The 16,102-nt window shown below is 35.0% G+C and overlaps 4 protein-coding genes across 4 annotated transcripts; 2 read left to right on the forward strand and 2 right to left on the reverse strand.

Moving 5' to 3' along the window:
- Positions 1-2,512: 2,512 nt before the first annotated feature.
- LOC100786627 (amino acid transporter AVT1I) lies at positions 2,513-4,448 on the forward strand. The gene is made up of 3 exons (XM_006602845.4): positions 2,513-2,770; positions 2,929-3,536; positions 3,751-4,448. Exons 1-3 carry the CDS (start codon positions 2,605-2,607, stop codon positions 4,264-4,266), a joined length of 1,290 nt encoding a protein of 429 aa, XP_006602908.1. The 5' UTR covers positions 2,513-2,604; the 3' UTR covers positions 4,267-4,448.
- A 1,330-nt stretch (positions 4,449-5,778) lies between these two features.
- On the forward strand, positions 5,779-7,987 carry LOC102660204 (amino acid transporter AVT1J). Its single transcript, XM_041011855.1, has 4 exons — positions 5,779-5,804; positions 6,075-6,349; positions 6,662-6,817; positions 7,495-7,987. Exons 1-4 carry the CDS (start codon positions 5,779-5,781, stop codon positions 7,728-7,730), a joined length of 693 nt encoding a protein of 230 aa, XP_040867789.1. The 3' UTR covers positions 7,731-7,987.
- Positions 7,988-8,784: 797 nt separating this feature from the next.
- LOC100788601 (ATP-dependent zinc metalloprotease FTSH 6, chloroplastic) lies at positions 8,785-12,979 on the reverse strand. The gene is made up of 5 exons (XM_003552481.5): positions 12,036-12,979; positions 10,912-11,452; positions 10,327-10,640; positions 9,763-10,003; positions 8,785-9,259 (listed from the first exon to the last, which is right to left on the reverse strand). Exons 1-5 carry the CDS (start codon positions 12,632-12,634, stop codon positions 8,918-8,920), a joined length of 2,037 nt encoding a protein of 678 aa, XP_003552529.1. The 5' UTR covers positions 12,635-12,979; the 3' UTR covers positions 8,785-8,917.
- A 1,072-nt stretch (positions 12,980-14,051) lies between these two features.
- LOC100787179 (pentatricopeptide repeat-containing protein At2g36730) lies at positions 14,052-15,902 on the reverse strand. The gene has a single exon (XM_003551686.5). It carries the CDS (start codon positions 15,737-15,739, stop codon positions 14,222-14,224), a length of 1,518 nt encoding a protein of 505 aa, XP_003551734.1. The 5' UTR covers positions 15,740-15,902; the 3' UTR covers positions 14,052-14,221.
- Positions 15,903-16,102: the final 200 nt, after the last annotated feature.

A 16,102-nucleotide genomic window follows, 5' to 3' on the forward strand; every position in this document is an offset into this window, starting at 1 on the left:
TTCGGTGTCCTTCTTTCGCACATGCCTTAAAGGACTCAATGCCATATCAGGCTTCATAATTTTCTACAAGACATGCACTTCCTTTACTTATTCTAAGAGACTTCACATTTGTAAACCCAAAAGAAACAATCTGTTCTTTTAGTTACCTCAACCTCAAGATGGGAAAACTAAATCTAATAAAATGCTAATGTTTAATTTGTGTGTGTTTACGTCGCTTTGATTTAATTTTCAGGTGTTGGGATATTGTGAGTTCCATATACTCTTTCATCTGGAGGATGGTTAAGCTTGGTTCTTCTGTTTGCTATTGCCGCCGCACCATTTTACACAGGAACATTGATTAAAAGATGTATGGACAAGAATTCGAACATTAGAACCTACCCTGATATAGGTGAACTTGCATTTGGAAAGACAGGAAGGCTAATAGTATCAGTGTCCATGTACACCGAGCTCTACTTAGTTTCGATAGGGTTCTTGATTCTGGAAGGTGATAACTTACCTTTTTCCGTTTCAAACTCAGATACATAACAAAATTAGGAATGTATTGTATGGCCTACTATTTTATTTCTTCAAGACTATTGCATTGCTTATTGCTTATAAAAGGTAGGGAAGGGTTGCTGTTAGTCTTTTCATTTAAATACCAATATGATGCACATCATTTTAACTATGCAACGGTGCTTGTATAAATAATTGTGTCATTTGTTACTGTATAAAAAAGAGAGTAAAACAACAACACCTGAAATTAAGCCACTCAATATATCTATATAAAAGCATTTGTATTAAAGATACACTTAAAGGACTAGCAAACAGTTTATAACAAATGATAAGACATTCTCTAGGTGTCACATGACAAAGAAAACTTGAACTCAAATTAACAATCAGAATCTTTAAAAACTTATATACTTAAAAAAATGATTAAACATACGCAAACTAATACTATGATTGTGTTTGGTAAAATTTTTGAAAAATTTATAAACTTTTTATATTAGTTTATAAGTTATTTTATTATTTATAAAAGATAACGATATTTGGATATCCTCTAACTTTTAAGAAATACTTATATAACGCGAGACATCCTTCTAATCTTTCAATCTTTTTCTTTTTATCATATCATATTTTTGATAAATTTATTATTTTTCTCTTTTATTTTGTTTTTCTTTGTAAATATTGATGGACATTTTAGATGTCCATCAAACATTATCCTTTAAGAAATAAATTTGAGAGCGTGTCATCCTGAAAAACATAAAATGGGCAAAGTATGGTGGTGTGATAAAGAAAAGTCTTAAAATACCATGAGACTCACACGACCATGCATGCTTAATTAGTGCAGTAGTGCCTAATTTGTTATTCAAAACACGAAACAAAGGTAAAAATATGTAGTTTGATGAGTTTTGTAAGAGTTAAATATAATTTACTTATATGATATTAACATATTTTTAAGGTTACCTGACTGTTATGATAGCTTTCTTTTTAATCAATAAATACTAATAATTAATATGTTATGTTATTAACTGGATTCAAAATCATGATCTCGATCTTTATCACTCTAACCTTTATATCTTTCCTCCAATCACCTTATGACTCCCTAACTATCAAGGTAACTTATTTAAAAGTCCATTTTATGGTAATAATTTTTAATAAGGCATCAGTTCGTTCATGTTTCAATAAGTATATTAGCATGAATTTATATATAAGACAACATGTTTATATATAAATTCAAATAGATGTATGATTTTAATAAAATACAAATATGAATGTTTTCTTTGCGGTAAAAAAGGCTTTTAAATTGCCTAAACCTAATCTTTTTAATCAAATCGATTGTTATAACAGACTTGACTTAGTTTATTTCTCACAAAAGACGGGTCAGACCTGATATAAGATAAACCATAGTCCTTCTATTCATGCAGTGAAAATTTTAAAAGATTTTGTAACATCTAGCATTTATTTGCATTTTCAAAACATATTTTTTCTTTTAATAAGATGTTTTAAATAAACACTCCTTCAATCTCGATTATAAGAAGAAAAAAATATACTTCACATTTATTAAAAAAAATTAAACTAATTGAATTGTATAATTTTCAGTTAAAAAATAAATATATGTTTTTAAATTATTATTCATTGGAATTTGATCGATATCAAATATATGAAAAGTTTTAAATTTTATTAAATAAAAATATTTTAGAAATAATTTCATTAAATAAGATATTGATGATTGAAATTTACTTCTATTTGAGATAAGAGAGAATATACTTTTTAGCTTTTGATTTCACAATTCATTTACACATGCCGATATCCGTCCAATAAATGCTAAATATACTGAAGCTTTCTTTTGTGTGAAAGAACAAAGTTTTGTTTGTTAGGTAAATCACAAGGTTATATTAATGTGGCCCATATTGGCAGCAAAAGTTGTTGAATAGTGTGTTATCTTCAACGTTTTTGTTACTCCAAGAAAGTGAATTCTGGTAGAAAATTGTTGTATTTAGGGCAGTTCCGCCAGCAACTTCAGTGCACCCCACGTATCAAACCTTTAAGATTGCAAACCTCTGCTTATTGCCAAAGAAAAAAAATCCAACTTTTTCCATCAATCTTTTTACCGTTTTTGTTCAAATGTCAGAAAAACTTTCGTACTTGAATGAGCCTTTGCTACACGAGTGGGAGCATCGTGAGTTCGGGCATGCCACAGATGAGGAGAAAGTCATAGCCTCACATCCTTCTACGGAAAATACTGCATCCTTCTTTGGCACCTGCCTTAATGGACTCAATGCAATATCAGGTTTCATAATCTACAACACATGAACTTCCATTACATATTCAGTTTCAGACACAAATCTATGTTTAATTCAGTTTATTTTGAAGAGATAATTAAATTCTATTTTAATTTTTGTTACCTAAAGCTACAGATGATGTTTTGCATGTGGGTTTGGTTTACAGGTGTTGGCATACTCTCAGTTCCATATGCTCTTGCATCTGGGGGCTGGTTAAGCTTGGTTCTTCTGTTTGCTATTGCCACTACAGCGTTTTACACAGGCATGTTGATTAAAAGATGCATGGATAAGTATTCGAACATTAGAACCTACCCTGATATAGGTGAACTTGCATTTGGAAAGACAGGAAGGTTAATAGTATCAGTGTCCATGTACACCGAGCTCTACTTAGTTTCAATAGGGTTCTTGATTCTTGAAGGAGATAACTTGAGTAACTTATTCCCCATTGGAGAGGTTCAGATAGCTGGCTTAGCAATTGGTGGGAAGCAATTCTTTGTGATATTGGTTTCTCTTATCATCTTGCCCACAGTTTGGTTGGATAACTTAAGTCTACTTTCTTATGTATCCGCAAGTGGAGTGTTTGCTTCTGCTTTCATCATCCTCTCTATTTCATGGACTGCAACATTCGATGGAGTTGGTTTTCATCAAAAGGGAACTTCTGTTAATTGGAATGGAATCCCCACAGCTGTTAGCTTATATGCCTTTTGTTATTGTGCACATCCTGTCTTTCCTACCTTGTACAATTCCATGACAAACAAACACCAGTTCTCTAATGTAAGTGTTTTACCAATTTCTCATATTTGGATGTTTAATTTGTTTCAAATATCTGGAATTTAGCTCCTCTAAAATGACTAAGTGCATGCACTAATCGAATAAGGTAGAGCTTATGTTTGATTTGAATTAGTGTGGTTAATTTAATCTTGTTTCAGTAAAGAGTGGATGTATTTCTTAGTTTTTGTCTCTAATGAATTTTATTTTTCTTTTCTAGGTCCTACTTCTATGCTTTCTCTTAACCACTGTGGGTTATGCATCCATGGCTATAATTGGTTATCTAATGTTTGGTGCTGACGTTGAATCACAAATAACATTAAACCTGCCACTGAACAAAGTAAGCTCAAAATTAGCAATATATATTACCTTGGTCAATCCCATATCCAAGTATGCTTTGATGGCAACTCCAATTACCAATGCTTTGAAAGACTTGCTTCCAAGTACATACAAGAATAGAGTGACCAACATCTTAGTGAGCACTGTCATGGTAATTGGTACTACCATTGTTGCCCTTGTTGTTCCTTTCTATGGCTATCTCATGTCCCTGGTTGGAGCGTTTCTAAGTGTCACGGCCTCTATTTTGCTTCCATGCTTCTGCTACTTGAAGATTTCAGGCAGTTACAGGAGATTTGAGTGTGAGACAGTAATCATAGTAATAATAATAATACCAGCTATAGTAATGGGAATATCAGGGAGCTACAACTCTGTCATGGAAATAGTCCACCAATTGTAATTGACAATGCAGTGGTCCATTCTTACGACAAAAAAAAAAAAGTCCTCAAAAAAAGATTTTTTCACCCATGAGATTGAATGTATCTTAAGTGGAAAAAAAAAGGTAAAAACCAATGAGAGAGTTTGTGATAGTAATAGTTGGTGAATATGAAAAAGAAAAGGATCTGAAAAGATTAAAAAAAAGGGGTGTAAAATTGGATATATCTACTAAGCAGTAAACACATGCTCAACATGAAGGAAATGCAATTCAGTTAGTTGAACATGTGAATTGGTGTAAACCTAATATTTATTTGGTTGCTTTTTATTTTTATAAATAAAAAAAAAACATGTTAGGACAAAGACACTTAACCAGACTTTAATTTACTTAGTGGAACTCTCACTTAAGTCAGGTACCACTAGTAAATTTAGTTTATAATATAATGGATTGTGAAACATTCATGATTTTTAATCCAAGACAATAACCCTATAGAGTCCAACTATGTTAGCACCTCAACCAAAGCAAAAAGGAGATCAAGGAACCACATGGGGGCAAAACCAAACCCATGCAAACAATTATCTAAATCTAAAATTGGAAAGACCAATACAATTTCTAATTATGAACTCCTCCCTTAAGAAAGCAGGGAGAGATTTACCCCAAACAAAATTCAGTATGTTAAAGACCGTGAGAGGCATGCACATGTTTCAATTCATGTTTTTCACTAAAGCAAATTAAGCAATTCTTCCACCTATTATTTTTTTTTTATAATTTCCGCGAAACTAGCTAAAGAGTCAAAATTAAAATTACAAACTATCAATAATGAGTCACATTTTAACCAGAGATTCTTCTGTCATTTCTTATATACAATTTCAATAGCCATCATTGCATCAACTAATTCAGCATGGAGAGCAATTCAATTGACTGATCAATTATGAAATTCAATTAATAAGAATTGTGGTTTACAAGCAAAAATTATATCATAACGCTAGAAGGGAGAAAATCAGCCAGTCATAGGCACAGGAAGACAAATTACCGACACCAGATACATGAAAAATAAAAGAGTAAATTTTTTTTACAATAAGAATTCTCCTTGTGATGCTATTCACGTTCTTTCCTATCCTCTCAAGCTCTCTCTCGTTAAGACTATTCTAATTTCGAATACTAGAGTAAAAGATACCCTTAACTCCCATTTCTCATTTTCTATTTATAACCAACGTATTCTATTTTTGTTTTTCAAAGTATTCTATTTTAGTTTTTCAATTTCTCTTATTATCTTTGTTCATGTAAATGAAAATAAAACATGTAAGAAGTTTTGATAGTCTGTACAAAGTTTTAGGTGCTAACCTTGTTGTCACCATAGACAAAAAAAAAAACACAGAGAAAGATGTAATCATTATTGGGGGATCAACAGAAAAGTGTAATTGTTTTGCTCATGGGAGATAAGAATAAAATCATGTGATTGTGTGTTGACAGTGACTTTTCACTTTTCAGTATCAATTATTATTTTTAAAAAAACAGCACGAGACCCACGCGTCCATGAATACCAAGTTACTAATTTCAGAGTAAATTATAATTTTGATAATCCTTTAATTTGTAATTCTTAAATTTCTTTATTTTTTCTGCAATTTTGATATTCAAATTTTAAAAAATCTACAATTGTGATTTATTCTTCAGCTGTGAAAGAACAATGTTTTGATCGTTAGGAAAATAACATCTTCACAAGGTTTTTTATGTGGTCCATATATTGAACTGGCCACAATGATATCTGAACATTTCAACTACTTCACGAAAGTAAATTATGGTATGTAGCTTAATGAATTTAAGTAGAGCAGTTCAGTTACCGACTTCAATCCACCCAGAAAGATCAAACCTTTGAGATTTGCAAACTTGTGCTTGTTGCAAACAATCCAACTTTTTTCATCAGTCTCTGTGTCCATTTTCGTTCAAAAGTCTAAAAATTTTCCCCACAATTCATCCTTGAACGTTCCTTTGCTACCCGAGTCAGGGCATGCCAAAGACGAGGAGAAAGTCACAGACTCTTATCCTTCTACCGAAAACACTGCATCCTTCTTTCACACCTGCTTCAATGGACTCAATGCAATATCAGGTTTCTATCACATGTACTCTTTTTTTTTTTTTTTTTCTATCAACAAGTATTAATTGTTAGTTTTATTAGTTTTTTGTCAGATCAAACCAGCCACCTTTTTCATCATTTCCATTTTTTCTTAACTAGCAAACCAATCTTGTATCTTCTCATATTACTTATTTTCTAAGAGAAATCTATGTTTCAATCACTTTATTTTAAAGAAATAATTCATTTTCTTTTTTGTTACCTCAATATGCTACGGTGTTTTCTAAGAAAACAAAATAACAGAAAGTGACAAAATGCTAAAGTTTTGTGTTTGGATTTGGTTCCTAGGTGTTGGAATACTCTCTTGTCCGTACACTCTCGCATCTCGGGGTTGGTTAAGCTTGGCCTTTTTGTTTGCTATTGCTTCTGCAACGTTTTACACAGGGATTTTGATTAAAAGATGCATGGATACGAGTTCGAATATCAGAAGCTACCCTGATGTAGGTGAGTTTTTTTTTTTTTTTATTGTTAATTTATTAATTTTTTCTTAGTGATACGAATCATTTCCTATTAATTGTTTACCCCACCACTTCCCATTTCCTTTTCCCGCCTCCGCCTCTCAAACCAAAATATAAAATTCAATCCAATACTAACATAAAATTCAATTTAATAATTTTTAATGTGTTATATATTAATTATTAACGGGTGAGTTTGGGGGCGAGTTCGGGATGGATATTGAAAATTCCATCCTCGACTCCGAATCCGAATTTGATTATTGGACAAAATCCGATTCCGATCCGATCAATTCAGAATTTTTCCATCAAAATCGGAGCTTGTCCAGGGTGGACCTCACGGGTTCGCCCAGTTGCCATGCCTACTCTTAATACCCACCAAAATAATTGCCTACTACCGCACACAGTGCTTTCAATTTTCTGCTGAATTTGCAGCAAGTACCAAGTAGTGCCCAAAACAGAGCACATACTAACTGCAATCTTTCCTCCTTCACTAGTCATCATCCGCTCCTTCCACTGACCATAAGCTTAGTTTCAACGTTACATAAACACCATATAGTATAAACTTCAACCCAAGATCACATTAGTACATAAGTTTTTAATTTCAACAATCTTTTCCTCATTTCCTTCTTTGTTAACCAGACAACTAATCTTATATCTCTGATACAAGTGAACTTGCATTTGGAAAGACTGGAAGGTTAATGATATCAGGGTTAATGTACACGGAGCTCTACTTGGTTTCAATAGGGTTCTTGATTCTGGAAGGCGATAACTTGAGTAACTTGTTCCCTAATAGGGAGATTCAGATAGCTGGCTTTGTAATTGGTGGGAAGCAACTATTTGTGATATTGGTTGCCCTTATCAGCCTGCCCACAGTTTGGTTGGACAACTTTACAATGTCATAAATATAGAAACTATATTCCACTAAACAGTGAGCAGAAAACGTGAGTCTTCATAGTGCTCGTATGAATAAAACATGTCTCTGCACCAATGATTAGCCAGCCATCCTTCTCAAAATCTTCACAAGCTTTTTATCTACCCCAGAATTCAAGGCGGTGTATTTTGATTATGTTGGGGAAGGTATTATAGTTAGTTTTTAATTAGTTGAAAAATTTATTTGATTATTTCATAAATAAACTCTTTTAATAGTTTTTAGCATTTCTTTAAGATTGAAGTAATATTTTTAAAATGTTAGTTTTTAACTATTAATTTTTTATATTTTTATTTTATTTTTAATATATTTATTTAATTTTTTAATTATTCTTTTAAAATAAATTATAATTTTTTTTGTCATTTTATAGTTTCATTTATTTTAACAATTAATTTTATCTAACAATTAAAATTTACTAAACTAATTTTGTATCTTGCAAGTAATTTTGAACTAATTTTAAGTAACATGCCCTAATTTTACGGAACATACCATTTTTCCCTTCCCCAATCTCCCAATTCCACCAACACCACCACGTTACACCAGCAACCCTCATATGGCCAATTCTGCATACATTCCCTCCACCTCACTGTGTACACCAAACCCATATTCCGCTACCACGATAACCTGACCCTCCTCTTTCATATTCTGCATGTAGCTCCACATAGAAAAGTGCTTGTTCATAAGCAGAATGAACAAAATACCTTCCAACCCCTTAGCCATAAGAACAAACCCCAACTCACTTAAGAAACCATCGACTATTTCTTTTTCCCATGTAACTGCTTATAAATGAAAAAGCCACTTTGCCGCATAACATCACATTTTACCACTTCCATCATAATACTCTTTTGGTGGGTCGGTGTGATAATACCTAGTTATAACTTATTAAGTGTTAACTTATTCTGTCAGCGTCTCTCTCGTGCTCTTCACAAATTTTATTAAGTAAAAAGGTAGCTCGTACGTTTAAGTTTTATGCATGGTTAAAAACAGTGATAGTAAATACAAGAATAATAATATCATACAACTTCTGAAACAAGATGAAAGGCAATTATCATTTATCAACAAAATACTATCTCAAAACTAAGCTCTATACCAGTACTCATGTACAACGTCATCCTACTCCATTACAAAGCTATATAGTCTTTCTCATCCCTTGAATTACACTTATGCTTCGATCAATTCCCGAATAGGGATTCTATCTATCTTAATTGAAGAAATATCAGTGAATTCTGACAATATAGCTCTGAATTCATCTCCACCAAGGGTCTCCTTCTCAAGTAGCACATCCACTAATTTATCAATTGCATCACGGTTATTCCTTATGTGATTCTTTGCAATTTCATATGCTGCCTCTATTATCTGGCTCACTGAGTTATCAATGTCCTCGGCTAATTTCTCTGACATTGAGTTCCTAGCCAGCATTCGTAGCACCACATCACTACTTTGCACTGCAGGATCAGTCAATGCCCATGGTCCAATCTCTGACATGCCAAACACTGTTACCATCTGTTGCAAAAAATTATGACAATTTGTCAGCATATGGTAATTTCTAAATTTCCTTTCTCATTCCACAAAAGGAAATAATGTTGTTGAGGATCCGGATTCCTATAGTCACTCTTCATGCATTCATGCAGTCAGTAATTTAAAACCGTTACATGACTATTGGATAAAATTTTCAGTAAAATAGACTTAAAAGTTAAAACATGCATTTGGGATCGGAGATGTTCAATCTTCATCCAATAGTTTTTTTTAAGCAAAGTATTCCCATAGCTGGACGCCATGAAACAAGAGGTAGAGATTATCGAAGTGAATTTTACATTTCCCAACAGTTTTTTCCATATGCATAGTCAGGGAATCGAATCCCTGCAACAAGTTTTAGGAATTTAACTATCTACCAACTATGTTGAACCTTGTTGTTTCATTCAATAATTATAATTGCATTGAATGTGTGAATGCATGCAAAAGTGACTAGAGTGAATCCATGTCCATATTTTGTTGATACTACTAACCTGTCTTGCTATTTGTGTAACTTGTTGCAAGTCCCCAGCAGCTCCAGTGGTTATCTCAGTTTCACCAAATATGACTTCCTCTGCTGCTCTTCCCCCTAAGCCTCCAACTATTCTAGCAAATAATTGCTTCTTAGAGATGAGAGATGGATCTTCACCTGATATGAACCATGTTAAGCCCCGGGCTTGGCCTCTGGGAACTAGAGTGACTTTCTGTACTGGATCATGCCCTGGTGTCAGTGTCCTACAAATTGTAAACGTTATTAAATTACACTTCAAAGACAACAAATTCAAATGTTGAACAATATGAAGCTGTTAGAAATTTCACTCTCAAAAAGTGTTCTAAAGGCCTTTTTGGCAGTTTTCATTTCTTTTTAATAAAAATAATTACAATAATTGATCTCCTTGCTTACATTATTTTCTGTACAAATATTGAACAACAGGAAATAAAGTAAAGCAAATTTTCGGTTAATGAAAATTTTGAAATAGAAGTAAAAACAAAAATCATTTTCTCAAACCGCACTGGCCTTAATTTTTTTTATCAACATATGTATTTGATGTACTTACGCACAAACAGCATGTCCAATTTCATGGTAAGCCACCAGAATTTTGCTTTTGCCATCAGTCATCTTGGTTCCTTCCATGCCTGCCACAATGCGATCTATGGAGTCATCAACTTCTTTCATTGTGATCTTATCTTTGCCCCTTCGACCGGCAAGAATGGCGGCTTCATTCATGAGGTTTGCTAGGTCTGCACCACTGAATCCGGGAGTTCTCATGGCAATGACACTAAGAGAGACATCCTTGTCAAGCTTCTTGTTGTTACTATGAACTTTCAATATTTCTTCCCTCCCTCTTACATCTGGTAATCCAACAGTAACCTATTGGAACAATTAAAATTTGTCATGTCTGATAATTTTGTTGAATTTTTAATAACTAGTTTAAAAGTCATACCTACCTTGTTTATATTAATAATGTATAGAAATTAAACTTTTTGTCATATATGATAAATTTGTTGACTTTTATAATAACTACTTTAAAGACTATACTTATAATAAATTCTGATTGATTGATAGTTTACACTAGTCATTCAAAAATTAAAGTAATCAATAATAATTTATAGTGATAGGGAGGGGTTAATCATTAACATACCTGCCTATCAAACCTCCCAGGTCTAAGCAAAGCTGAATCAAGAATTTCAGGTCTGTTGGTGGCAGCAATGACTATAACTCCGGTGTTTCCAGTGAAACCATCCATTTCAGTGAGCAACTGATTCAGTGTTTGCTCCCTTTCATCATTCCCTCCACCTATACCTGTACCTCTCTGCCTCCCTACAGCATCTATCTCATCAATGAATATCAGACAAGGAGAATTTTGTTTTGCCTTGTTAAACAAATCCCTCACCCTTGAGGCCCCTACACCCACAAACATCTCAATGAACTCTGATCCAGATAGGGAAAAGAAAGGAACCCCAGCCTCTCCTGCAATTGCCTTGGCCAGCAATGTCTTTCCAGTCCCTGGTGGCCCTACCAGAAGTACCCCTTTGGGAATTTTTGCTCCAACTGCAGAAAACTTCTCTGGGGTCTTCAAGAACTCAACAATCTCTTGGAAGTCTTGCTTGGCTTCATCCACTCCAGCTACATCCTCAAATGTAACTCCTGTGTTTGGTTCCATCTCAAACTTTGCCTTACTCCTGAAGTTAACATTATCATCAAATGAAATAATGTCAAGGAAGTTGTTCAATATAACTAGTTTATATCTATGTTAGTGTCATATGCTAAATATAAAATAAAATTCAATGATCTAAGTATGTACTCCTATTAAAATCATGATGATTGGCTTGGAATATTAACCTTTTAATTTCCTACTGTGACTCTAGGTATTATTCAGAGAAAACTAGTTTATCTATATCTATGGTAAGCACTCATTTACCTTATTGCTGCAATTTTCCCTTCTGTATCTGCTCATTTTACTGTTATTTTGAGAATTATCAAACCAATTTTATGAATAAAACCGATTCAAAACCAGTTCAAAGAATCAGAACTGGTTCATCACCGAAACCAAAGAACCAGTTCAGCTTAGTTCTTGGCAATTATAACCAGTTTAGTTCGGTTTTCTGTGTTAAACTGAACCATCAACAGCTTTACTTAGCATATATGCATATATTTTTTTTCCTAATTAAAAAATAAGAAAAATAAATAAATGAAGAATACTAATTGTCTAAATACCAAAAACTTGCTAGTTACTGCAACATATACTCATTGCTAAATTCATACCTTCCTAATCCAAAGGGCAAGTTGGGGCCACCAGCAGGATTATTAGTTGATGTCCTCAAGATTAGAGAACCAAGCAATATCAAAGGAAAAGCCAAATTTCCCAACAAATCAAGTACTGCAGGCCACCAACTAGCTTCCATGGGATAAGCAGCAAAATCAACATTTTTATCCTTCATTTTCCTTATTAACTCCTGAGGCAACCCTGGTAACTGAATTTTGACCCTTTGGATTTTTTCCAAGGTTGGATTGTATATCTCTGCAATAGCAACTGTTCCATTCTCAAAGAGGTCCACCTTCTTGACAGCACCTTCATCCAAGTACTGCAGGAATCTTGAGTATGATATTCTGCTTGAGGTGGAAGCAGCTGGGCTTTCTGGCTCAGCTCTTGTGGGCTGAGCAGTAGAAAGCCCAACCAATGCTGGGCCCAACCCAATAACAGCAGATGATAAAATCTTCCTCTTGCTGAATTTGTTATCTAACAATGATTGTTTGCATGATTTGTCTTTGTTGTTGGCTTTTGTGAGGTGTGTGTCCTTGGAAAGGTCTTGAGGCTTGTGCATCAAAGTGGGGGAGACTGAGAAACATAGGGCAGAAGACATTTTATGATTGCAAATTATGGTCACCTAATTTGTTATTTGAGTGTCTAGTGATGAAGTGTTACTACAAGGATATGATGGTGTTGCACTTAATTCGTTATTTGAGTATTTAGTGTACAAGAATTGGTTTGGAGGGAAGGAGCAGATTTTGCTTTAAAAAGGAGAGAAAAATGGGAACCTTCTGGTACCTTAATTTGGAATTTTGTTTGAGTAAGGTTTTTGTTGTCTTGTCCTATTTTCCATTCACGAAGTGTCTACTATGTTCATGTATTATCCATGGTTCCTTTGTTGACCATTCTTTGGTTGTTTAGAAATTACTAAAGATTGATATGGAAATGATTGTCACAGGCAACAAGTGAACGGATGTAGAGGATATCCACTATATTTCCTGCGTGATCGTAAGTAACAACCACACACTTGGAAGAAGTTGAAGTGGTAGTGTGGATTGATTGGACTTATTAAAACACCAAAATTTTGGTAAGTGAATCCTAGGCTCAAATGTTGCCACCTAATCAAATTATATTCCTATTATGTGTTTGACTTACGCTGGAAAGTGTTAAGATCAGTGGATATGATTTGACATGGCTTTTTCCAGAGACTGAATTTAGCTCACAATTTTGGGTTTCTCCCAAATTTATCTAAACCACTACGTCAATTCTATTGATTATTGCAAAGATTTCTTATAAACTTAATAGAAAAAATTTACCTTCCTTTCTCAAAAGGGAAAAATGATTATGATAAGCCATAAGTACTCATATTACAAACTAATAACACTTCTCTACCTAATGACAGTTTAAATAAGACACTGCTCTCTGCCTCCAGCATTCCAGAATAGGTAATGGGAAAAAAAAAACAGAATGGTAAAAACTATAAAAAAGCTAGCAGGAGCCCAAAGTGATAACGAGACAACCCAATCAGAAGGCCCAGGAGGAGCATTAAAGACCCCAACATATAGTTGGACCCAGAAAGCTAAAAACAAAAAGACCTCCATATATGAGATTACATATGCGGAGATAGTTATGCTGGCCGCAAAATAAGAAACGGTTATAGCTAATTGGTATTATTCTTCCGTATGTAATGATCATTGGTGGATGATAGTGAAATTGGCATCCACCATCCTTTTGTTCTTTCGCAACAAATTCCAAGCATCAAACTGAATCATAGTTTTGAATTTGATGCCATCCTAGTTGAGTATCAAGCTGCTGGAAGATCATGCCCATGTTTAGCCAAATAAGCTAAACCAAAACCCATAGTACTCTTAACATCTGAAATATAAAACCGAGAAATGAAGGAAAACTTCGGTGAATATTGATTCACGGGTTTGCTATAAAAACTAATCATGAAAATTGAACCAGTTTTTCAACAAGAACAGATGGAATTTGAAAGTGAACTGTCAGAAATGGGGCAAACGTTAACATTCCTGCTGTGTGCCAACATCCTAAATAGATTATACAAATAAATGGAAGAAATATTTACTCACAAAAATGATCAACAGTACAAAATGTCAAAAGAGCTCACCCTTTGTCCTTTTCTAATTTCAACATCAGACCAATAAAAAAAATTCACTGAAAGCAACTACTACAACCAGTATCAGTTAACCATCTTCAAGTGCAGGTTCAATCCATCTAGAAGATGATAGACAGGAACCAAATCTGGGCAAGGATCATACCCTGCAAAGAACCTATGCATGGACCCACCTAAATCAACACAACTCTCTCCAGCCACCTTCTTCATCCCTCCATCTCTCATGACCCTCCTCACATTAGCCGCTTCCTCCCACATCCCCACTTCAGCATACATGTTAGCAACAATAACCAAATTCCCTCCCCTCCTTGGCTCCTTCAGAAGCAACTTCTTGCTTACTCTTTCCCCAATCCCTGTATGGTCATGCACATCATGAACAGTGCATGCACTAAGCAACGTCCTCCACACAACCGGGTCAGGCTCAATAGGCATGCTCTGTATAAACTCATAGGCTTCTTCAAGACGGCCAGCACGACCCAAGACATCAACCATGGCTCCATAATGTGTCATCAGGGGCTTGATCCCATGGACACATTCCATGTCATGAAAATATTGGTAACCCTCATCTACCATCCCAGCATGGCTACAAGCACAAAGAACCCCAAGATAGGTCACATAATTTGGACGTATATCACGGTTGTCATTGTTATTGTTATTCATAATTGCAAAGAGTTCAAGGGCTTCCTCACCAAACCCGTGTTGAGCCAACCCCAATATCATTGCACTCCATGTCCACACATTCCTGTTCTCCATTCTCTCAAAAACATCCCTTGCATAACCCAAAGCCCCAGACTTCCCATACATGTCAACAAGAGCAGTACCCAACTGAACACTCAAAACCATCCCTCTCAAAACCAACTGAGAATGAACCCACCTTCCCAAGCTCAAGTAACCCAACTCAGCACAAGCAGAGAGCAACAATACCATGGAAGTCTCATCAGGCTCAAACCCACAACCCCACATCCTGAAAAAATACCCAATCCCATCACCCAACCAAAGACTCTCAACACAAGCAGTCATAACCGAGTTCCAAGAAACAACCGTTCTCTCAGGCATTTCACCAAACACCTTCCTTGCATCCACAATCTTCTTACAACACCCGTAAAAGTTGATCAAGTTGTTTCCAACGTAAACATCAGAGTCCAAACCACATTTAACAGCGTCTGCGTGCACCTGCTTCCCTTCAAAAAGTGCAGAAGCCACAGCACAAGACTTAAGTAGAAAAGGGAAGGTGAGTTTGTTGGGCATAGCACCTCGTTCTCGCATTTTTCGAAACACCCAGAAGGCTTCGAGGGGGGAATCGCTTGCGGCGTAGCCTCTAATGAGAATGTTCCACGAAATGGGTGATGGGGTGGCGGCGTGGTGGACGAATGATCGCGCGTGGCGAAGGTTCTTGGAGGGAGAGAGGGAGCAAAAGTAGACGAGTTCGGAGAGCACGCGGGTGTCTTGATAGAGACCAGAGACGTGAACTTGTGCCTGAATTTGACGGAGTTGGTCCATGGAACGACACGAGTTTAGGAGAGAGAGGCATTGCTGCTTCTTCGAGAGGGACTGTGTTTTCAGTGTCCGGAACCGAAGAACCATGCATTCGGCTTTCAAGTGCCAGCATCTGCGATTTTCATCGTACAGTTTAATGAAGATATCTTATCTTATTTCACATGCAACAATTATAAGTTATTTTTAAAATAAAAAATTAATCACAAGTACTAGAGCCTTCAAGTATTATTTGTTTTTCTAATTAAGTCTTACACAGGATTTACCATATATAATCCAGAAACATTCAATTGAGATAAGTGTAAAGTTTTGTTCTTAGGGTTCTTGCTTATATAGTCTTTTTCTAAGTTTTGTAACCGTTGTCTCTCCCTTTAATAGCACAAAGAAACTTAAAGTTATGGACTGGTAGGTTAATACAGTATAGATATATTAGTTTTTTTTCTCTATTTTAAA

Source organism: Glycine max, chromosome 18 (assembly GCF_000004515.6).
Source record: "Glycine max cultivar Williams 82 chromosome 18, Glycine_max_v4.0, whole genome shotgun sequence".
Lineage (NCBI taxonomy): Eukaryota > Viridiplantae > Streptophyta > Magnoliopsida > Fabales > Fabaceae > Glycine > Glycine max.

Excerpts from the sequence above, each read along its gene's own strand:
- LOC100788601 (XM_003552481.5), bottom strand. The coding sequence starts at position 12,634 with ATGTCTTCTGCCCTATGTTTCTCAGTCTCCCCCACTTTGATGCACAAG. Across the intron at positions 10,641-10,911 it reads CTGGGAGGTTTGATAGGCAG|GTTACTGTTGGATTACCAGA; the intron begins GTATGTTAATGA and ends TTGTTCCAATAG. Across the intron at positions 9,260-9,762 it reads TTACACAAATAGCAAGACAG|ATGGTAACAGTGTTTGGCAT; the intron begins GTTAGTAGTATC and ends TTTTTGCAACAG.
- LOC102660204 (XM_041011855.1), top strand. The coding sequence starts at position 5,779 with ATGAATACCAAGTTACTAATTTCAGA. Across the intron at positions 6,350-6,661 it reads TGGACTCAATGCAATATCAG|GTGTTGGAATACTCTCTTGT; the intron begins GTTTCTATCACA and ends TTTGGTTCCTAG. Across the intron at positions 6,818-7,494 it reads CAGAAGCTACCCTGATGTAG|GTGAACTTGCATTTGGAAAG; the intron begins GTGAGTTTTTTT and ends TCTCTGATACAA.
- LOC100787179 (XM_003551686.5), bottom strand. The coding sequence starts at position 15,739 with ATGGTTCTTCGGTTCCGGACACTGAAAACACAGTCCCTCTCGAAGAAG.
- LOC100786627 (XM_006602845.4), top strand. The coding sequence starts at position 2,605 with ATGTCAGAAAAACTTTCGTACTTGAATGAGCCTTTGCTACACGAGTGG. Across the intron at positions 2,771-2,928 it reads TGGACTCAATGCAATATCAG|GTGTTGGCATACTCTCAGTT; the intron begins GTTTCATAATCT and ends TTTGGTTTACAG. Across the intron at positions 3,537-3,750 it reads ACAAACACCAGTTCTCTAAT|GTCCTACTTCTATGCTTTCT; the intron begins GTAAGTGTTTTA and ends TTTCTTTTCTAG.